The following is a 24,373-nucleotide window of genomic DNA, read 5'->3' on the forward strand; positions in this document are numbered from 1 at the left end:
TCTTATGCTTTTCAGTATACAGGTCATTCGTATCTGTATTAAATTTATTTTTAAGTATTTTATTATTTGTGATGCAACTGTAAATGGAATTTTTTCTTAATTTCTCTTTCTGATAGTTTCTCGTTAGGGTATAGAAACACAACAGATTTTTGCTTGTTGATTTTGTATCCTGCAAATTTATTGAATTAGTTTATTAGTCTAACAGTTTCTTTTCTTTTCTTTTTTTTTTGGTGGTGGTGCTTTAGGGTTTTCTACATATAATAAAATGTCATTTTCAAATAGTGACATTTTTACTTCTTCCTTTCTCATTTGGATGACTTTTATTTCTTTTTCTTGAGAGGTCATTCTAATAACTAGATTGCATTAATTTCATTACTACATGCTCTCACAGCCTTTCCATATAATTAACCACCCTCAATGTCCTTTAATTATTGTTTAATACTGACTTTCCCTGCTGGCATGAAAATTTCATGAAGTCAAGGGTTGTGATTACTGTACCTGACACACTGCATTTACTTCTCCATTTTAATTCTGTTTCTGTAGTCTCAACAACACATGTATCATAAGTTAAAGACCATGCGCAGGTGAGAACATAGAAATGAAACATATAGGGAGGTCATGTTGGAAAACAAAGGCACTCTTTAAGTTTAAGAAGAAAAAATTAAGTGCTGAATAACTCACTTTCATTGCTGCTTTTATAACATGGAGAAGAAAATGGGAGGTTATCTACGTAATGGCTAAAGTTTCACATTCTATAATTTGTGACAGATATGCAGGCTTCCCTCAGACCCTGGCCTCCTCTTTTGCCCTTTTCAATATTCCTTTCCTTATAGAGCAAACCGAGAAATCTTTACAGAACATAAATAAGATCATATTACTCCCCTGCTTAAAACCATCCAATGACTTCCTATTACAACCAGGATAAAATGCAAGTTCTCAACTAGCTTCTCTATGACCTGTTCCCTGTTTTCTTCTCTGACTTCCTCCTTGCCAAACTTCCTCTCATTTACTACGCTCTGGGCACCAGGCACATTGGTCTTCTTTCTGTTCCTGTAAGAGTTAAAGAAATTGCTATCTCTTCTCCCAGATCTTCAAGCATTCCTCTTTCTCATTATTTGTGTTTCAATTCAAATATCACTTTCTCTGAGCGGTCTTCCTTGCTCTCCTCAGCTAAAGCACCCATTGCTATTGAATTGCACTCTCTACCATTTTGCAGTTTTTCCGCTTCAGAAACTTAGCAGAACTCAAAATAATATAATTTGTTTATTTGTTTACATGATTAATGTCTATCTGTTCACACGAAGGCAGGGCCTTGTCTACTATTTATTGAAAAGATCTTCAACTTCTAGAATAGTAGCACGTAAATATATTAACAGGTGCCCATAAATATATTAACTGAATTTTTCTGGAATGCAGGTGTAAGCTAACGAAGCCTTGAGAATCCTAAAGACTTCCAAGATGATTGCAAAATGTCAAAGCAAATGTGTGGTTTTCTAAATTTATCTGGTGACCTCTGCTGGAATGCTTACCAAGGAAACCAAACACGAATCTTCATTTTTTTCCTAATTGTCCTCTCCTCTCTTTTTATTGAATAATGAAATGTTAGTATGAGTGTGAAATTAAGGATCAGGAACTTTGGAGACTCCTTCTCCCACCTTGGAGAAACAGCACCTCCCTCTCTGGATGACTGTTCTCTTTCTGCTCTCATCTCATCAGTTTGTGCTTTTAGTATAAACCTCAGAGGAGAGTATTCAGGATATTCAGAGTATTCAGGAAGCAGAGAACTTTCTCTGAATCTCTCCAGCTCTTAGTGCATAAAACACTGCCTTTCTTTTCACATATATCTTAAAGAGGGGGATTCATTCAGATAACATCAATATCCTATGGACATATTTCTTGTGGTTCCATTTATTTCGCCGTTGTTCACTCAGGGAGCAATTTTAAAAAATGCATTCCCACTAAAAAGCAAAGACGTGGCAAAGTATGTCCTCATGTTGGGATAACAGGATCAAAAGAGTTTTGAGTCTACTTTGAGGGGGTCATTAGGAGATGATATGCTGTCGAGAGTGCTGGTACTTGAGACAAAACTCTAAATGAGAGCCAAATTTCAAAAAATCAAAAGGAATTTAAAGAAATTAAAATCATGAGAATGGGAAGGAGTGCAATAATCATGACGTGATCCGGTTAAACTTTCAAAAGCTGTTTTGTTTATCCCATGTATGGTATGAATATTTGTATATATGTTTATTGTGGAAAATTTATAGAACACTAGTAAAAAAAAAAGACCACATAAATATTAATCATAAGCACTACCATCTAAAGAAAACCATTGTAAGAATTTTGTTTATATCTGTTTCAGTCTTCTATTTATGTATACTTCATGAGTAGGAGTATATGTATAGTTTTTGTACAAAATTGAATTAAACACACTATTTTGCTTTACATGCTACTTATTTTTATTTGATAAGTTCTGAAATATTTTCATTCATCTAAGGTCATTTTCTCCCAAAATGCAATTAATTATTTGAGCAGATAATATATGCATGTGGAACAAAATTCAAAAACTTAAAGAAAAATAAGCCTCCCTTTTATTCCTTTCTTTTCCAATAGTAACCAGTGTTACTAGGGAAAGCTTTTAATAGAACACTGTATGTCTTATAGATGAGACTGAAAAGTTACTAAAGTAGTTGGTATAGTGCAGGCACCATATTAAGTACCATTTTTAAATGGGCTTATACCCATTTAAGTAAGAAACAAAAACTTAGTTAAGTGACAGATTGGATTTGCCCCAAGCAAATTTACAGCCAAGCACAAACTGTAAATGAATAAAGTCTTACAGTGTAATTTGAATACTGCGAATCGGCTATCCTGGGGCTTGTTCAGCCTCAAAGAGCCAGTCTCAGGGATGCTGAGACGAAACACTGCAACTTGATGCTCTATCATCACCCTGTCATCTCACTCTCGCGTTTTGTCACCATGCCCTTCTGTTGGGTTTTATTGGAACTTCTATTTGCAGGACTCACAAAGGTTTTGTCAACACAAGCAAATCATTTCGTGAACAAAAAAATTATTTTAATAATTTAGTTTATCTTTCGAATAGTTAATTTTTTGATTAACCATATAATTTTTTAACCACTTGAATGAATAATAAACTACTTAAATTTACTTTTATAGACAGAGATTAGAATCAAATATATCAGGAATGATAGAAGACATATAGATTCACATTGATTTATTAATATCAGATGATGAAATATGGTTTTATCTATCTTAAATCAGTAAAATAGGCTTTAGTGAATAAGGCCAATTGTATAGAAATGGCTAAAGAAGTAATAAAAGGTTACTAATAAATAACAAATAGTAATATTAATAATAACTAATAAAAATAGTAATCATATTAATAAGTAAGAAATTATTTTTTATAATTCTGCTTGTAATTCTAATGTGAAGGATATTTTGTGTGAATTTCAATTTTACTGCTATTCAGAATGATAATGTAAAAATATTGATTGTAGTTTAAATCTGTAAAGTAAAATGTTTCAAATTTAAGCATGCTAGTGAATGCCATTACTCTATTTAGAAACAATATAGAATATGTCTGTGTGTGAATAAATTAGGACATACATATATATGTACATACAAACACGTGAGAAAGTGAATATATGGCATTTACTGCTGGCAAGGTGATCTTGGTCATACTTCAGAACATTATATATTTTGCCTTTTCCCCCATATTTGAACATTTTTACATCCATTAAATTATTCTTAGTTAATTTGATATTATTTGAGATAACTGAACAGATAGGACTAAAATTAATTTCTACTATTTTATTAAAATGATGCTCTGATAATCATTGATCAGTCAAAATTACATTTCTTGTATGTTACATCCAAGACATGTTAGCATTTATAATTTTTTATAGAGAAATTTTAAAGTAAAGTAATTAAGAAAAGCGAAACCAAGATTTATGCTTACCTACAAAATTCAATCTGCAGATGTAGAACAAAACAACTAGAAGTATTTTTTTAATGCTCTAGAAATGAGAATCAAAAGAAAGTTTAATACAATCTAAAGGGACTGAAAGCATGGAAACACGTCCCAGTCAATTCTACATGTGATCTAAAATGGCCTGCAAACTTTATAAGGGCAATTGCTAGTCTTGGATCACTTTGGAAGTGATGAAATAAGCATTGATGACTGTGTTAGTCTAGGAATTTGTTCAAAAGGACAAGGGCTAAAGGTCTGGACTTGTATCATGATCAGCCTATGAGGATGCCACTATCTGAGAGGGTACTTGCCTAAAGCCCAGGCCCGAGGATTTTACTTGTGATTGCTGTGAGTTCTTGGGTAGATTCTTATTGGAGATATTGTTCTCAGTGGACCTGCCCAGAAAGGCTGGTAAAGAGGAGCTGAGAATTCCTCCTTCAACCAGGAACTCTCCAGAAGCCCATGACATTCCATTTTGCTGGTTTAGTCTTATGAGAAGCTACCAAAGCCTGAGATCTTCCAGCTTTGAACCTTCACACCCCTAAAGCACACCGCTCCTGGGATTAGTTAACTGAAAGAAGAGTTCAGAAAATTTCAGGGGACTGGAAGAAGAATGCTCCGAGGCCGATCTCTATCTGTGGCATCCCTCAGTGGGCTTCCTCAGTGGGAAGTTGAAGAACTTCCAGTGGAGGATTTACTGCTCTTTGAAGTCGCTTGGGAAGTGACCAATAAAGGTTTGTACTTGGGCCTGAAGATGGCTATTTGCTAGATTGCTGAAGATGTAGATTAGGAGGATGAATTAGAGTGAATTGCCAGTGAGTAAGAAAAGTATTCAAACTAAATATAAATTCAGGATACATTTAACTTGGTATATTTCAACAGGCAGAGAAAGTTGAAAATAATAGTCTTTGCCAGGGAATGTACATTTAAATTAAAATTTGAAATGTCATGACAAAAGAGAAATACAAAGTTAATATTTATTTTTTTGGTTTTATGATTTTTTCCAGCAAACAGTATAATTTTGTTCTTTATTTTTGGAAGAACTATACCTGATCAAGACCAATTAGAAATTTTAACTCCATTTACCGTTAGCAATTATATAGAATATTTAACAATGTTTCTAATAATTAAATATTAGCTTGGAAATAAAGCTTTAACTTAGAAGCAGCTCAGGAATGCATAATATTGAGCTCTTATTAAGAAGAATAAAAGTAAATTTCCCTTCAGTAATATATATGTATAGTAATTACGAAATAAGAAAGGAAATCAAATTAACAAAATTAAAATTATTTTCTAATAAGATAAAATCTCATCTGTGCTGGATTGGTGAAGGCAAAGTGGAATACTGCAACCTAAATAACTTTAGTAATAAAGGTAGCTGTAAAACTATAAAAAATTCCTTATGGATCTATATTCTCTAGTTTAAAAGTGTCAAGACAATTGAAGGAATATTAGTATGAAAAAGTAAGTTTTGAAGGTTGAATTCTTCAGGGTCATGAAGGACCAGGCCAAGTGATTGATAGGTGAAAGGCAATGGTAGCTTGTAGAATTTACAGGCTCTGAAATAATAACATGAATGTGATACATTACTTCTTCCTTTTGGCTTATCAGAACTCACATGACTTCAAAAGTAATTATATTTGGTATTTGTTTATATTTTCACCTATACTAAATGTTCAAAGTTCTCATGTGTATGCATTCCTAAAATTCGTAAAATCATAATATAAAAATTAAAAATCAATTCTGCCTGTACAGAAATGCAGAGAACAAATGTAAGAGAACAAAGCAGTCTTTTTCTTTGCAATTTAGTGAGGAGAAAGCAAAGGACAAAAAACTTATTATAGAGAAATGAGTATTTCACAAATAGCTATTCTAATATTCTTTTTCCAATCTGAAAGTTTTTAAATATGCCCAAAGTTCCTGGCAACAGAGCCATCTCTATTACGCATAAACCCCAGACTATGCCTTGAAATAAAGATTTTCTCTACAGAGCAGGGAGGAACTCAAGGATATATAGTTTATTGGTGGAAAAAATTTAGAGAACTCTAGCACCAAGAAACAGTTCAGATGGCATATGTGTGAGTTCCAGCACCTGAGCAGAGCTCCTTCTTCCTTCTTTTCTCTTCATTTAACAAACATTAAGGGAGCACTGTCTCCTGGTGCTGGGCACACACTGATGAAAATTTATCCATGGATTTTATATCCTGATGACCTGTGTGTTGATGTCAAGGCTTAGAATGGTGACTGGCAGAAAATGTTCAAAGAAGTTTTTTCTTTTGAATGAAGGAAGGAAAAAATTTACTTTCGACCTCTGTGCTGTCTTTGATACTTATTTTCTTTCATTTCCTATGCAAGAGGAAAGGGCTTTTCTTGTCAGAAGGGGACCCACAGTATGATTTACCCAAATTGATAGCATCTCCAATATATGTTTATTTTAATATTTATTGCAGTCTGATTTTTTTTGTATTTTTTAATTAGTTTTGGGTATACAATACATTGGTTAGACATTTATATGGTTAATGAAACGATTCCCCTGATTACTCTATCTTTCCTCTAGCTCTACACGTAATCATTACATTACTGCTGTCTGCATTCCCTATGCCATACTCCCCATCCCTGTGACCCTCTATCAACTACTAATTTGTACTTCTTTAATTCTTTACTGCTTTCTCCCAGCCCCCTCCCCGCCTCCCCACTGGCCATCATCCATTTATTCTCTGTGTGTGGGTCTGTTTTCAATTATTAGTTTGTTCTTTTTATTCCTTAGATTCAGTATATAAGTAAAATCGTATAGTATTTATCTTTCTCCGTCTGACTTATTTCACTCAGCATAATAACCTCTAGGTCCATCCATGTTGTTGCAAATGATAGGATTTCATTTTTTATGGCTGAATAATATTCCATTGTATATATGAACCTTAACTTCTTTATCCAGTTGTCTATCGATGGGCATTTAAGTTGCTTCCATATCTTGGCTATTGTGAATAGTGCTGCCATGAACACAGGAGTTCAGAGAACTTTATGAATTATTGTTTTGGTTTTCTTTGGAGAAATATCTGGAAGGCAAATTCTGGGTCAAAAGGTAGACTCATTTTTAATTTTTTGAGGAACTTCCAGATTGTTCTCTATAGTGGCTGTACCAATTTGCAATCCCCCCAACAGTGTATGAGGGTTCTCTTTTCTCCACATCTTCACCAGCACCTGTTGTTCTTTGATTTCTTGATGACAGCCATTCTGACAGGTGTGAGGTAATATCTCCTTGTGGTTTTAATTTGCATTTCTCTGATGATTAGTGACCTTGAGCATTTTTTCATATGCATATTGGCCATCTGTATTTCCTCTTTGGAGAAATATCTATTCAGGTCTTCTGCCCATTTTTTTAATTGGATTGTTTGTATTTTTGTTGTTGAGTTGTATGAGTTCTTTATATATTTTGGATATTAACCTCTCATCCAATGTATCATAAGCGAACATCTTCTCCCATTCAGTAGGTTGTCTTTTTGTTTTATTGATGGTTTCCTTTGCTGTGCAAAACCTTTTTAGTTTGATGTAGTCCCATTTGTTTATTTTTTCCTTTTGTTTCTCTTGCCCAAGGAGATATATCTGAAATGAAATTACTGTTAACAGTACCAGAGAGTGTACTCTCTGTGTTTTCTTCTAAAACTTTTATGGTTTCAGGTTTTACAGTTAAGTCTTTAATCCATTTTGAGTCTATTCTGATATACAGTGTAATCTGATTTTTTAGAGATATTTATATAAATGGACAATTATGTTTATCCTTGACAATACATTGACACCATAGTTTCTTTTGACTTTGAACTTTTTACTTTCCTGCAGTTCGTAGCATTGATATGAGGCATCTTAGAGATCGTGAATCCAGCTCCTCCATTTCATAGATGCAATGGTGCCTACATACATTAAATGATCAAGTAAATGGCAGAATTGGGATTAGCACTTAGGTCTCCTTTGAGTCCATTTATCTTTTTTATTACCATACAAAAATAAAAATTAAAACAACTATTGCCTAAGAAAATGGCCTATAGAGAAAAGAACACGAGACTTGCAATCAAAGATCATAGATTTCTGAGACTTTGTAAAAACATCTCAAATTATCTGAATATCAATTTCTTCAAGAATGAAATGAATGCAATATCCTTTGGCCATCTTACAGTGGTGTGACAAACAAGAAATGTATTTATATCCAAGAAAACAAAAGATTTCTTAGAGAGGACAAAACTCCCTCACTTCCAGAATTTTGTCAACGAAATTGTGTTAAATATAACAAATAAGAATCAGAGTTAAATTATTGGATGCGAATTCTCAGACCTTAAAATAATCTTCTCTACTTGTTCATATTACCCTTGAAATTTATTGCTTTCATTCTTTTATTATTATTATCTACTTATTATTCAATAAAAATGTATCAAGTGTCTGTTAGGTGGTAGGCACTGGGAGACAAGGAACATATTGTTTAACAATGCAGAATTGATTCCAAATCATCCAGCACTTACAGAGTTACAGTAAGATAGATATTGAACATGCAATTATAGTCAAACATGATGAGTGAGAATAAGAGAACAAGATACTCCAAGACTATACATAGCGTGTGCGTTTGGCCGGGGGGCGGGGGGTCCATCTAGTTTGGGGTTTGGGAAAAAATTCTTCCTACAATCATTTCTTCTGCACAGACTTGCCCAAATTATCATAGACTATGGACCAATTATCATGTCGAGGATATTTAGGATCATTAAAAAGAGCTTAATGAATACTGTCACAAATCATGAATGCTAATTTAATACATGTGAACACTTCTGAAATTTAGTCACTAAATAAACACTTCTCTTTTAAAATCAACTAAAAACAATTTGTTTTAGCCTTAAGCCAGATTTCCAAAGGCCTCAATGATTAAAATGAGAACTGCTGCTCTAAAGTTCTCTAAACCCCTGGGTTCCTTTTTGTTAACCTAGAAGTGCTTAGAACCAAAATTAAAAAGTTATCTCCTTTAAGTATTGTTTTCCAAATGGCTTTTCTCTGGAGCAGAATAGAAATAATTCATTCCATCCTCCTCATGACCTAAAGAAGTTTATCTTTTTTACTGAAGAAGTTTATATTGCTCATTTTCTCCCCCTATCCTTCCCAACACCACTTTTAAGGATCCATTGATGTGTTGTTTCATACAGTTACTTACAGTCTACTGTCTAAACCGTGTGGGCTCTGGAGTCAAACTGCCTGGACTGGAGTCTCAACTCCATCATTACCTGTGTGATGTGGGATCCATCTCATAGCCTCTTTGCACTTCAGTTTGCCCATCTAAAAATAAAGATAATAATAGCATCTACCTGTAATGGTGTTGTAAAAACCAAAAGAAACACCAATTGCAGGTAACTTATAACAGTGCCTAGCATTTAATAAAATTGTAGGTGTTTTATTATTATTACTATACTTTCATAAAATTTATTTATAAAATGAGGAAGTTGGATCATCCATGATCATCCTGGCTTTGACTTTGAGTGATTCCACGAGTCGGTTTTAAAAATAAAAGCAGAAAATGGAAAAAAGTTACGGAACGGGTTTACTGCAATCATGGGTGACACGATAATTAGGGGTTGAGGTTTCTTTTCCTGGTGTAGATGTGCAGTGGCAGCATCAACAGCATCCCGAGCAACACCACACGAAACACACAATCTATGGAAAAACCATGCTTGGTACATGCATAGCTTCAAGAGGAGCGCTATTCTCCACTTTCTTTTTTATCCCGATTACCATGACTGAGCCCCTCCTGTGTTATACAGGAAGCTGCCGCTGTGCTGTAATCAGGGTGAGGTGTGCAAGTGGTTTTGCTCTAAGTGTCTCACCTCCTGCTACTTGACACCATGGCTGCTTTGATTTGAACCACAAATTTAGCAAAGCACCAGGCACACAAACTCGTTGACCATGGCCACCAGTAGCATTTATACACTGTCCTACCAGCCCTGCTGTCTCAGTTAGAATAATGTTCTAACTGAGACATCATTAGAATGATGTTCTAATCGTATAATGAGTACCTTTGCTTCTGCAACCGTGCCTTGATACAGGAGGGTCAGATTATTCACTATGCATACTAAAATCATATAACTTCCAAATTCTGTAACTTTTAAACATTTAAAAAATAAAGAAGAGACTTCCAATTTATATGTATTTATAAAATGCCTTATTTTGGCTGTTGCCCACATTCCATGCTGCTTTGGAATCTTGGTTTTTAACAATATCAGCAGTCTTTCTAGAGGAAAACTTGGAGTTATAGCTACTTCAGTGACATATATGCCACGGAAGCTGGTCTTCTTTTTCTTATGAAAGGTCTGATACTTTGCCCTCACACTAAAGATAGCTCCCATGTTGTTTCAGAAAAAATATAGATCAATAAAATACAAAGTACATGTTTGAAAATGAAGGGTAAGTCCAAATTCAGCGACCTACACTGGTAAAAGAATAATAACAAAATTTAAAATGTGTTGGTGACTCTCTGATTTATACTTCAAATTTGAAAATAGAAATGACCTTATGTCTATGCCATCACATTTACCTATAATTAGCATGTCAGCAGAGGAGTTTGTGGTAAAAAGAGTAAAAATCGAGGGAAATTAGTTGGCATATAAATATGGGAAGGACAGAGGAAGGCTAAAATGGAGCTTGAGCATATGAAATGCAGTAAGAGAACCTCCTCACAGAAAGACTATACAGGGAGAAGTCTGGGGGAAAGATTTATTTGCAATCAGGCCTGAAACAATGTGAGATGGACTTTTATTTTTAAATTTTACATTTTTATTCCTGATAGACTCTGCTCAAGTGACAGTTTAAATTTCTCTCAGGTACAGTCAAGAAGCCTTTTCTCAATAATGAAGTTTTTAAGGACAATACGTTTATGTAGGCTCTTATGAAATTGCTTGAAACTGATATTTATATTTTAAGAGTTACATTAGCTCTTCTCTTTGATAGATTAATGAATACTGTTAGTATCATATAGTAGTATCAACATTTGCCATTTGTGTCTTATCCCTCAAAAAGCAATTTACCAAAAAGTATATTTTGAGTGGCTCAAGCTTAAAGAAAAATTTGCAGAGGACAATTCTACCTTTTGGACACAGATTGTGACTATCAGTCAGATTTATTATTTAAGAGATGCGTAGCTATTAAACCCAATATCCTGATTAATTTGAATACCTTATGAAAAACTGTAGTGAAAAATACGAAGCTTTCTTCTCAATATGCAAGTAATAAAATTGCTCTTGAAAATGGAGTTGAAGATTGGTGCCAGGATCTCTATTAGCTTTGGGATTTCACACAGAATTTCTTGAATCACCCCTCATTTATAGCTCATGGACAAAATATTGCTCAAGAAATTGATTCAGACTCTTTTTATATTCTTGTATGAGATGATTGTTTAAAGCCGGCACAAAGAAATAGCTTGCCTAAATTTCCTTCTTCCCCTCAGTCCTCTCTATTCTTCCTACCTGGTTGTTGCACCCAAACCTTTCCTTATGAATGCCTATTACTCTCCATTTGCACACTGTGTTCCCAACTTAGGGCCTTGGTTCTAATCCTTCCCTTTGCCTGAAAAATTCTTCCCCATGATATCCACCCGCCTTATTTCTTCATCTTTTTAAGTACTTAAATACCACATTCTCAGTGAGGCTTAATCGTTAATACTGCTACTATGATTTGCCATTTCCCCCAAACTAAGTACTAATTTACTCCCATTGAACAGATAAGCTAACTGAGCCTTAGGTTAAGTGAGTTAGCTAGTTTAATTTAAGTTGGTTCTAATTTTTCAACAATATAATGATTCATAGCAAGCTATCAGCTATCTATCTATCTATCTATCTATCTATCTATCTATCTATCTATCTATCATCTTTTGACACTTTTTTTGTTTCCCTCTGGGACAATTTTTTTTATGTAGACATGCTGGATCCAAAGTTATACATATTTTCTGAGAGTATACATATTTTCTGAGAGTATACATATTTCTTGGCTTTGTGTTTTAATAGTGGTGTCAGTGATGCTAGAGGGAGAAAATGAAATACCGTTTGGAAATTCGTACCTGTGTCATTGGGTTAGACATGAGGATTGAACCAAGCATTCCCCCTCAAAATCTATCTGCTATTTCTTCTTGTCAAAAGCTATCTTGCTTGGTACCTAGAAAGGGAAGTGGCTCTTTATCTTGGCACACTTGTTCATAATTTCAGCACTCGCTGTAACTTGGATATAACTTAGCCCCTTCTTGGATCACTTTTAGAGAAGAGGTGAAAGGTGACTGCTGCTACTGAAGGCACATGTGGTGACAATGGCTCTTTGTCCCAACTTTGATACTTCAATGTGGATAGAGCTTTAAGCCAAGTACTGCTTCATTCCAATTGTTTGTTTCTTCAGATTTTAGGCTGTTGTCAACCTGCTGCTCTCTGACATGTACCCAGAGGGGCTTTAAAATACGCATAACTTGAACTAATAGTGATTATTTGTTAGTGTCCTTTAAAAACTTTCTTTTAGCTAGTTAAATAAACCCTTGTACTTGATGGATCCTAAGTACTTACTTAAAAATGAGAACTGACTTCCATGCCTTTATCTTTTAAAATGAATTACCAACCTGAATGATAATGGAACTTTTTCTTTTTCACAGTTGGTGGCATCTATACTGTGATTCAGACAAAGGCCAGAACAACAGCAGATGAATGGGGAGACAATTATTTTCTGATTGGTCCGTATTTTGAGCATAATATGAAGACTCAGGTAGAACAGTGTGAACCTTTAAATGATGCTGTTAGAAAAGCAGTGGACGCAATGAATAAACATGGCTGCCAGGTAAAGGCTAATGACTGACATTTCACTTGACAAGTACACTGTTATGGGAAAACAGAACACAATGTACATGAGCTCATGAGAGAAGACCATCATCTAATTAGGGAAAAGAAAAAAGCAGGTTTGTGAGAAAGATGATGAACTTGATTTTAAATAGGCACATTTTTGCGACACATTGTGAAACCATAGGAAAATATCTTAGTAGTATAATAGATTTGGAGCTCAGTAGACGGTATAGGATAGATATGTTTCTGGAGAAGTTCTCTTCTAGAGAATCCAGATGAAATGCAACTCTTCCAACATATTAATTTTAATCCATAAAACCCATCTCAGACTACTGACCCCCAACCTGTAAGATAATTAATTTGTATTGTTCTAAGTCACTAGAAAATAGTGAGGTCAAGTTGAGGGAAAAGAGAATTTCAAGTATGAAGAAGGGATTCTGTCAACAAAAGATTGAACCAGGGTCAACAGGTTTAGCAATATTAAGATCATTCAAGGTAACCTTGTTAAATATAGTCTCAAAGGAGAAGAGGAAGTTAAATAAGATTTCAGTGGGTTGAGCAGTGAATGAGTGGTGAGAAAAAGGTGTAGAAGTTGTGGCTATGAGATTTTCCTATGAAGAAGAAAGATAAATTAAGTAGTTTCAGGGTGACATGGTTTTAAGAATTAATGTTTTATTAAATATGAATGAAACCTGAGCATATTTATATGCCAGAAAGAAATATCTAGCATATAGGGAGAAGTTGAAAGTTCAGAAGAAATGGATGATTGAAGAGAGTGAGGTCACTGAGAATGGGAGAGAGAACAAGATCCAAAGTACTATTGAAACAGTCATTCTTCTCCCCTTTCACTTAAACAGGAAATAAAGGATGAGTACAAGCAGAGATAAGTTGATGAAAACATTCAGGATGGTCTCACTCAGTGTTTTTGATGATCTTACTGAAGGAGAGGTTAAATGTCATCTTAGAGAGTTAGGAGGCAAGTGTTAAGAGAATTTGAAGGAAGAAGTTCTTCAAAAGTATTCAAGGACTATGTAAAAGAATTTCTAGATATCTTTGATGTATAGTTAGGACATTTTAAGAGCACAAATATACACAATTGTGACTTCCTCTAACAGCAATCAGCAGCCTGAGTGAAAGCTTAGGAAGCTGAATAGATGGAGATTCAGTGCTGTTTAATTTCAGCATTTGTGCAATAAGGCAAATTGGCACAAGTCTTGGAGGTAATTGTGTGACTGAATCAGTAGTTGAATTGATGGACAGTCAGTTTAAAGAATGCAATCAGTTTAGACTCTGAGTTGCTAGATTAAAATGATAAATTATCTTGGGCAGTACATTTAATTAAGGTCTCTGGCAGCAACCGTATTGGGAAATATTTCAAGTTACATTTTTTTTTTTTTTGATAGAAGAAGTAAGAAAAATACACATTTATCTACAGAAACATTTTTTTTCCTAGCAGGAAATATCATAAGTCTTGATGCATAAGGAAAAATAAGTTACATAGTAGAAATTACATCCAACTATAAGTTGATAAAGATACAGAGCAATTCATCTTATGACTTTATCATAAAAACATAAGCTATAATATTAAATCCTAAAACCATGAGCTCATGATCACAGGACAGAGCACATTGTCTAATACTTTGTTTTCAAATGACCAAATTTAATGAAAAGTAAAAAGTTGGAGATTCTAGATGAATGGATGCAAGCCCATTACATCTTCAGGCTCGAAATCAGATGCTTTGTGTTGTCACTATGATTTCCTATATAGTTTGCATAATCTGCAATTAAGTTCTAAATAAAGCTCTATCTTCTAAGCACAAATATATTTTCCTCCTTTGCATTATCTAACATTATTGTATGGCTCTGTGTTCTTTATATGCAGGTACATTTTGGAAGATGGCTGATAGAAGGGAGTCCTTACGTGGTGCTCTTTGACATAGGTTATTCGGCTTGGAATCTGGACAGGTGGAAGGGTGACCTCTGGGAAGCATGCCATGTCGGCATCCCTTATCACGACCGAGAAGCCAATGATATGTTGATTTTTGGATCTTTAACTGCCTGGTTCTTAAAAGAGGTACAGTTTACTGTATAGTTATAAAACAGAGGAGCAGCACAATTGTATCTGTGCCCAGCATTACCCAGCAATGACTCCATTATCTTTAGATTAAGTGAATTTTAAGTTAATGCCATTATGGATTATCCTAGTACATTTGAAGGAATCCGAGTATTCAGCGTTTTTAAAACCAAACACCAGCCTTTGAAACAGGGTAATAATAATGCTTATTAATATTTACCTCATGTCAGATTTAAACAGAATATGTATATAAAACATCCAATATTATTGCCTGCTACATAGATAATACTCAGTATATATGCAAAAAAAAAATAGTATACATCATGCACTATATACATGAATTCTAGAATTGAGGGAGTGAAAAATAGCTTGAAATATTTGGTTTTGTTTATGCATGAGTACTTATGCAGCTGCAGTGACTTTTAGAAATTTCCAATATTTGTTAAGGGCTGAAGTGATCCCAACAGTTGCTAAGGAGTTCATAGAACTGAAATACTCCATAGGTGAAAATAAATGAGAGCGTTAGAAACTAGTCCTTGTTAAATGAGCCAAGCCTGCACTCTCTTAAGTCCTCAAAGCCTGGCAGTAAGATCCTCCACATTTATAGTACCTCAAGATGATGATATCTAACCTAAAAATCAGAGCACTTCTAGCAAAGTGGGGGTGTGGTCTAAGGAAAGATTACAGACTATATGTTGGGAGTGTTCTCCCCTTGGTCAGTCTTTCTTACTGATAAAGTCATATTACAATAGCCATTCAAAGGGTTGCTTTGAAGTGAAGGATAAGGTGAAAGGGCAGTCCTGTTGCTTTGTGTTGGTGACAGAATAGAAGAAAGGTTAGATAGATGCTGGCAGATCTTGTCTAATGACCAATATACACTCTTGTTTTAGCATCTTTTGGTGGAACCAACTCTTCCTCTGAGAACTGCCTCCCTGAGCCACTGCCCCCAAGGCTGAGTCCAGCTTCCAAGCTATGTGTGTGTGTGTGTGTGTGTGTGTGTGTGTGTGTGTGTTGTGTGTGTCTGCCATCATTCTTACTGTTAAAGGGAATAGAGAGAAAAGAAACAAGAAAGCAAGAAACCAACTTTTTCTAAAATAAAGCAGTTCAAGAAACAGATAGGCATTGATACAAAGCGTAAATAAAAACTGAAAAAGGTTCAAGGCCTCTGGGCAAGCCTTTTTTCTGCTGTCGCCTCTTTGCTGCTGTCGATCTGTATAACAGTTCATAGCTGTGAGGAACTTCTTGAAGAGCAGATACTTAAAGTACAAAGGTTTTAGCCAAAGTCAATGCTTCTCAAAAAGTACTTCCATGGACCACCCTTAGCAGTATCACCTGCAACCTTGAGAGAAATGCAAATTCTTGCCCCTAGCCTGGAACTATTAAATTAGATTACCTGAGAAGGGGACCTGGATGTAAGTGCTTTACTAGCTTTCCAAGCGATCTGATATATGCGAAGTGTGAGAACCACTGGGCTTTATGCACATGCCACCAAATCCTATAAAACATTTATATTTGCTAAATCCGCATATTCCATATTTAGATCCCTTTAAACCATGCTGAAATTTATAGGCACGGTAACTTTCGTTGTGCTGTAGGCTACGATCAGATCAAGCTTCACGAACGAATTTTCTAAATGCTTCTCTTCTGATGTAGGTGACAGACCATGCAGAAGGTAAACATGTTATTGCCCAATTCCACGAATGGCAGGCCGGAACAGGACTGGTCCTTTCTCGGGCCCGGAAACTTCCAATCGCTACAATATTTACTACTCATGCCACACTGCTTGGGAGGTATCTCTGTGCAGCAAACATTGATTTCTACAACCATCTTGATAAGGTAAATAGTCCTACTTTCTTCCCCCTCATCACCTTTTTTTCCAATCCTTAAAGCTGAAGGATCAGAAGTATCGATCTTTACATTTCATCTGCCAGCCAGATGGCAGAAATGCCCTTTTAACTAATCAATATGCATGACAAAGCCTCTCCTGGGTGACAGAGAGCTCATATAGTTTAACCTTATTCAGAGTGTAGAGTGTAGCAGTGCGAGACGATGCCTGTCTACTTTGGAGCAATAGATCCAAGGTCCAAAGGGGCATGATAGGAGTAAGACCCTGGGGACATAAAGTTAGGCTCCTTTCTACTCTGCAGCTTAGGAAATGCTGAGAAGACCTTGGATCCACACACAGCTCTGAGGGGCAGATAGAGAAGTGGGATGTGAGGCATACAGCTTGCACTATAAGCCTTACTTCCTCTATCCTCCAAGTGAACAAATGGCCAAATTTCTCCTATAACTTTGCAATGTATAGTTGAATTTTTGGTAGGGGTCAGATAAGGCAGAAGTTATTAAAAACCGGGATGTGGGTCCTTGATGACCAAACAGTTATGTCTACTCATTTTAGAAGACTGCTCGATTCTATAACCCAAAGTCATTCTTTCTTGTATTTCCTATCAGTTAAATCAGATTACAGTGTATCTTTTTTTTATGATGTTAGTAATAGCAAAAAATTATTTGCATACCATAGAGTCAGGAGTTTTGCAAATTTAGTAACTATGTTGCAATCAAATTAATTTAGCGTTTTAGGGTTTTTTCTGTTTCACTTTAAGGAAAATTAGGAACTTGGAAAATTGATTTTTAAAGACTTCTCCAGTTTAAAAAAAGTATTAAGAGTCTATGGAACAGAGTGTGTGTGTGTGTGTGTGTGTGTGTGTGTGTGTGTGTGTGTGTGTGATACATAAATAATATTTAGATAATGGTAGTGAAGAGTTATACAACTATCTTAAAGACACGTTGACACTTTGAAAGCAAGAAACTTTTTTTTCTGACAAACTTTAACATTTGCAAATCAATGAATGGCCCTAATGAGAGTTTTCCCATAAAAAGGTCAGCCTGACCTAAAGGTCAAATTGTAAACATAAATTGTACATTTAAAATAATGTCACCGAGGAACTAAGAAAGTCAGAAGATTGGAGAAATTCTCTGATAGTGTATTATAATAGTAGTCTAAAAAGGGCAAACCAGTGATCTGTGATAAGCTCCACAACCCTGTTTCCTGGAGAAGAGCAGACTTTGATTTTCGTGAAAGAGAAATTAAAGAGGTATATCAAATATTTCACATTAGAATACTTAAGAACATTATGTTATTAATAAAAACAACTAATATATATCAGATATTATTTGTTTTTTTAGAAACAAATGCACTTTGGTATACAGTTACATATTACAACTTTATCTTTTTGATAAAAGGTCAGTATTTATATCATACTGTCTTCAAAGAAGATTATATATCCATCTCCCCAGCTGAAAACCCCTCACTGGTTGAAGTAGGTAAGCTTAGTCAAACCCTGACCCATTGTCCTAGTAAAATGTCCTGCTCAGCAGAGTGACTAGTAAATAACAAGTACTCAAGAACTAGATTTTGAGTTAGACTCATAATCATTTCTCACAGAAAGAGCCACTATAATCATTTTCCATGGCAGACTCTCACCTCATGCCCACACTTGGTTTAGAATTTGGGTGGTACATAAAAATACCAAATTATATACATGAAAATGTTTAAAATGTTTAAAATGTTTTTTAAAGTTTGACATAAGAAATGACTCATAATTTAGTTTTTGATGAAAGACCCAAGATTTGTTTCAGTAAGTTCTGACTCAGACAAATGAATATGAGGTGTGGGAGGAATGAAAATAAAAATAAAAGTATTCAACTTTTATAAAAGCAGAAAGGTTGCAACTATTTTACTCAAAAAATATTTGCTAACTGAAAATAATTTTTGTTATTAGCCAATTCACAAAGACCTTGAAGTTGGTCAACATTTTTAGTTAAATTTATTAGCTAAAATTTCAACCATTTTTACCCAGCATATAAATTTTCTGAGATTCTCCAAGAAGTTTCCAAATTTATTCTTATTAGCCCAATAATTGGTCAATTTTCCTCTCCACTACAACCACTAGATAGCTAATGCTTTTTTTTTTTTTTTTTTTTGAAGTTTTCGCCTCTCTTTTCTAGACAGCAACAGAATTTCCTTGATGGAAATGTGAGGACAGTGCTGTTTGGCTTTTGAAAATGCTGAAGGAAGCCACAGACAATTGTTTGATGGATTTTAACTCTTTCCTCTGACCAAGTTTTGAGTTAGTCAACTTTAACTCCGTCACTGGACTGGTTTTTTACTGGTTAATATACACTTTACCTCATTTTTTATTCTTTTATACACATTCTCCAGAATTCAACAAAAAGTTATGAGATACATGAAAACACAGGGAAGTTCCATTGTCAGAAGAACCAGGTCCAGATATGTTCTAAGTGCTGATATTATCAGACAGAGGTTTTAACATTCTATTATGAATATGGGGGAAAGTGGACAACATGTATAAACAGATAGGGTTGCTGTAAAGCCCAGGTGTGGCCATGTCACAGGCCTAAAAGATAAAGGACCCCCATGGGACCAGGAAAAAGCAGAAGCATGCACTGTGCCTGTCTTCATGAAGACCTGTATCTTTTCGTACTAGGTTTGCTCACTTAGAAAACCTATCTTCCCACGTCCACATGTCTAAATGTTAAATGCTATCCCACATATGAAATCTTATTATGCTCAACAACAATAAATAACAATAGCTAAAGTTATTGAACACTTTCCATGTACCAGCCACTTTTGTAAACATTTGACATGTTATCTCATCTACTCTTCACAAAAGCTCAAAGAGATAGGAAACATTTCAAACTTCTTTTCAGAGTTATTTTTCATAAACATAGGCCATGTCTTTATCATATCTCTAAATGAGCCAGTGTAGTGCTTTCCACTATATACAAGACAAAAGTAAATTCCTAGCCTTGTCTTCAGAGAATCCTGTGATCTGGCCTTATTATAGCCTACCAAGACGTTATCCTTTTATGTCTCCTACATTCTATTCCCAATGCCAAAGTCATATCAGACATCTTGCTATTTTTTGCACATACCATATGACTTTATGTACTTTTTCTTTAGGGCATCTAATTTTTCAGCCTAAAATAACCTTTCCCCAAATGAAACTTTATGTCCCAAATACCATTTTATTCTCTAATTAACTTAGAGTTATAAAGATGAATAATTGATGGTTTCTTGTCCTTCAAAATCTTACAGTCTGGAGGTGATTCTGACAATATGAACACTTATATACTATGAGATACTTTTCCCTGTCCTCAGCTAGAGTGAATCAGTCCTGCTCTAATCCTATACCTTACTCAGCATTTACACTTTTCTGCCTGATTTTTACCCATTTCCTCACTAATTTATAAGCTCTTTGAAGGTACAGAAACAATTATTAGCTAATGAGAGGTTTGGCTGAATAAATGAGACCAGTCATACAGAGCTTTTTAAAAAACTTCTGCTGATCCAAGAATGCATATAGAGCCCTGATTCAAACACTGAATTTCAGAGAGATGCTTGCAAATATTACAGTCAAAAAAAATATGCTAAGAATTTTCTTGTTCTAATCTTTAGAATCATCTAATAAGTCTTTTTTTTTTAGTGTTTTCCTTGATATGATGCAATAATTATTGGGACTGACTTGTTGATCGAGTTAGATTCTAAAAGATATAAAAGCAGATGAGAGCACAAGCTGTGAGTCAGACTGATTTGGGATCAATTTAGGGCTCTGCTAAGATGGTTAATAAGGATGTGACCTCGGACAAGTTCCTTAACCTCTAAAAGTTTTAATTCCCCCCATAAAATGAAGACAAAATATGTGTCTCAGTCATTTATGAAGATTAAATATGATTTAGAAGAGTGCCTGATGCATAATGTTGAATAGCTTCTGATGAATCTTTATTATGAAAAGCACGCTGCTGATACAATGCCAGAAACTAGCTTTTTCTCTCAACACTGCTACTTTCATACGCAGCTATGTTAGACATAACATTCAATAACTAAGCAAAATGGTGAAAGCCCACAACTGTTGCCAACTATTTAAGTAATTATTTGGGGTTTGGCTTATTGTGTTTTCTTTGAAGTTAAGATATACAGAATAATGGATGATTGCACAATCTAAAAACACTATCTAATTAAAGTAAGTATATACTCCTGAAATTAAATACAGAGGTAGGACTTTTATAATTATGGAAAAACATTTGTCTTTTCTCTTTGTCAGGTTCCCTGTCAGTGAATTAATGATGATAATAATTATATTTATTTTCGGTATCTAGTTTAATGTCGGCTTTGTTTCATTGTTTATGGGGAAAACATGATAAGAAACGGGGAAAGAAATTAGCTCAATATTTATAAAATGTGGGAAAAGTAATAGTATAATTAAAATACCAAATAATTCTATGTGATTATATCAAAGTAGAAATAACTTTTACTTAGGGGATTAAATAGCAGTTTAGAAGCAGAAAATAAAGTACACAAAACCTTTTTAAGCACAAATAGCTATGCATTTAGTAATGGGTTTAATAAAAATTATCATTACTTTTTTGTGGTCAGAAAATTTTATACAGCCTTGAGGGAAAACAATATAGGACATACGTGATTTTGTTTTGCTTGTATAGAAGGATCAGTGTGAGAAATGTATATGTACTTGTTTTACTGTGTGTGTGTGTTTTTGTTTTTTTTTTTTTTTTTAACAGTTTAACATAGACAAAGAGGCTGGGGAAAGGCAGATTTATCATCGGTATTGCATGGAGCGAGCCGCAGTCCATTGTGCTCATGTGTTCACCACAGTTTCTGAAATAACAGCAATAGAGGCAGAACACATGCTGAGGAGAAAGCCTGGTAATTATTACCCCTGAGTTTGTCACTGATCTTTCAGTTCCAAATGACATTAGAGCAAGAGAACCTTGTTTAAAACAAAAAATAAAAATAAAACAATACAGAAAAATTTGCATTCACTATTACCACCCAAATCTTCACCCATACTTTCATTTTCAGTGGCTTTGCAGTAAAACCAACACTAAGCTATATCTGGAACACAGTAGTATTCACTTTGTGCTTGTTAAATAAATGGACTATGCTTGAAATGCCCTAGGTCTGAACTAGATTATCATAATGACTTGGTGCGTTTGACCAAGTTAAGCTGACTTTTCTATTTTAAGAAAATGAAAGTTCAGAAAATAACAGAAATTTGTGCAAGACTATCCCAATTCTACATCTTATAACATTGCCTCATTGTTTCTGTTTGGTAGAAATCTGTTGTTTTACTTCCTCTAAGATGTTCTTGCCAGTTTTTCTGGGAACTAGCCACAGGCCATCCAGAGGTGGTAAAACCAAGAAGCATATTCATAAAACGTGACCCTATCACCTGGCCACAGATGATTGGTCCAGAGGTAGACACCTGGCATAAGCCAGGTCTATCAGAATGCTCTCATAGGAAGAGGTCTACACAGATGAGTCTGTTCGAATGCTTTCCTGTATAATAAAAATGTCAGCTTTGAAGCTGTTTACACTGTCCATTTTTTATTGTGTTTCATGGGATACAAAAAAAGTGAAACTACAGCGAAATGCCATAAGAAGCAGAAACAGATGGAAAGAGAAGACTCTTGAGATTCTCCACAGTAATTTAGACTATAGCTCAGCTAAATTTTTGCATCGAGACTGTTCAGCATTCTATTACTAAATTTTTCAGTATTATACTTAAGTTGAAGTTAGTAGGTTTCTGTTACTTGCAGCCAAATGGTTCTAATTAACATATCTTCCTTGCTTAATTCCTGTGGTCTTGTCTCTAGTTGTCTTTCTTTTAGATACTAGCTGAAAGTCTAAAGAACATATTTCGAAGTGTTAGATAATTAAAAAAAAAGAAAAAGAAAAAAAAAGAACCCAGGTAATTTGCACAGAGGTAACATAAAGATCCTACGCTGTCCTTTTTTCTTTCCAAGAATTCTCTTGGATTCACCTGGATTTTCCCTCTCATGCCTCCAACAAAAACAAAAACATGCCCAGCACCTCCACCTAAGTACTCCCTATTCTCTTACCTGCTTTACTCTTCTCCATGGCACCAACTACCCCTGACGTATTACTTGGTTATTTGAATATTTGGTTTATTATCTGCCTCCTCCATTTAGGTTATAAGCACTATGAAGTTAAGTATATTGTTTTCCTATATATTTCATTTCTATGGTCTTACCTGTATATTTTCTTACTGAATTACTTCATTACCTAGAGGGAGAAGAGAGATTCCATGGTGCCAGATTAACTATATATATAATTAAGAATAGCAATTTCCACCTCTCACCCCCGTCCTTATTTCAAAGGCATCTGTGTTATAAAGGATTCTTTTTCTATCCAAATTCTGAATTTATTCTAAGGAAATCTCTATTGTGTGGTCTTGGTGGGTGGCAATACTCTGCCTTCCACCACCACAGCAAAGGAGGACAAAATGTGATATTTTTCCTGTTTCCAAGCAGGTAAGAAGCAAATAATTCAGAATCAGCCAATCAGATTCTTCTGCCTGGGGCTTTGAATGATGAGGAAATAATGCAAAGAGGCAAAGGCAGTTGGAGAATATTCATTATCATCAGTGTCAGGGTGAAACCCAACAATGAATTTTTAATTATTTTAGTCTTCGACAATTGGATATGTAAAAAATAGTATGGCATATTAATTTGTCTTTGAATACTGAGTTTTGACATTTTTTATCTGTTTGGTATTTGTATTTAAAGCCACAGTTTTAACTATGTCACTATGTAAAAGTGCCCATATGATTCCATATCTATCAATGAGGCATAAAAACATTTTAAAACCTTATATCTTAAGCCACATAAGTAGCAGTGTGCTGAGACCAGCTCACATGGGCTCACAAGAACCAATAATCAAATCTCTCTGTCTCTCTCTCTCTCTCTGTCTCTCTCGTTCTCTCTCTTTCTTTCTCTCTCTGTCCTGATTGTTAAACTTTACCAGCATGTCATTGCATGTAGGCCCGTATGTGTGAAATTATTCTGCGGAGTAAATATGGATTTTAGAAGACCTAAAATAGATCTTCTTTCTTTCTTAGGTCAATAAACTAAGAAATTAATTTCAAGACTAAGGTATTTTATTTTTAATGGTTTGAAACAGTGAGAAAATTCCAAAAGAATTAAGGTCATAATACAATTGTATTTATACACATTCTTGCCCTCTATATCTTTCTGGATAATACAGCTGCCTAACATAATGAATAAGGGCTTAGACCCCAGGCCAGGCTTCCTTGGTTTTAAATCCTACCCCTGTAAATTTGTAGATAACTTGACATTGGGCAAATAACCTCTCTGCAGGCCAGTTTCTTCATTTATGAAATGAGGACAGTGAAAAAAACTTACTCTACATGGTTTGGGAATTAATATTTGTCAAATACAGTAGAGTCTGGCACAAAGTAAGCCCTATATAAATGTTATAGAAAGATGAATAATACATTGTAAGAGGGAAATTTCTCCTATCCTGATCACACTCGACAGTTCACCTAGGAATTATTCACATGAGGACTTTTACTTGGAAACCTTGGCAATCTAAAATAGACTCTGCCGTGG

General features: G+C 34.8%; 1 protein-coding gene across 1 annotated transcript in view; it reads left to right on the forward strand.

Moving 5' to 3' along the window:
• The first annotated feature begins 4,601 nt into the window (after nt 1-4,601).
• The window catches only part of GYS2 (glycogen synthase 2), a 41,226-nt gene continuing 21,454 nt past the window's right edge, over nt 4,602-24,373 (forward strand). Inside the window, exons 1-5 of the mRNA XM_011381596.2 lie at nt 4,602-4,722; nt 12,645-12,826; nt 14,711-14,902; nt 16,556-16,738; nt 21,503-21,647. Of these exons, the coding sequence (XP_011379898.1) occupies nt 4,602-4,722; nt 12,645-12,826; nt 14,711-14,902; nt 16,556-16,738; nt 21,503-21,647 (823 nt within the window). The remainder of the gene's footprint in view (nt 4,723-12,644; nt 12,827-14,710; nt 14,903-16,555; nt 16,739-21,502; nt 21,648-24,373) is intronic.

Source organism: Pteropus vampyrus, unplaced genomic scaffold, assembly GCF_000151845.1.
Source record: "Pteropus vampyrus isolate Shadow unplaced genomic scaffold, Pvam_2.0 Scaffold444, whole genome shotgun sequence".
In the NCBI taxonomy this organism is placed as follows: domain Eukaryota; kingdom Metazoa; phylum Chordata; class Mammalia; order Chiroptera; family Pteropodidae; genus Pteropus; species Pteropus vampyrus.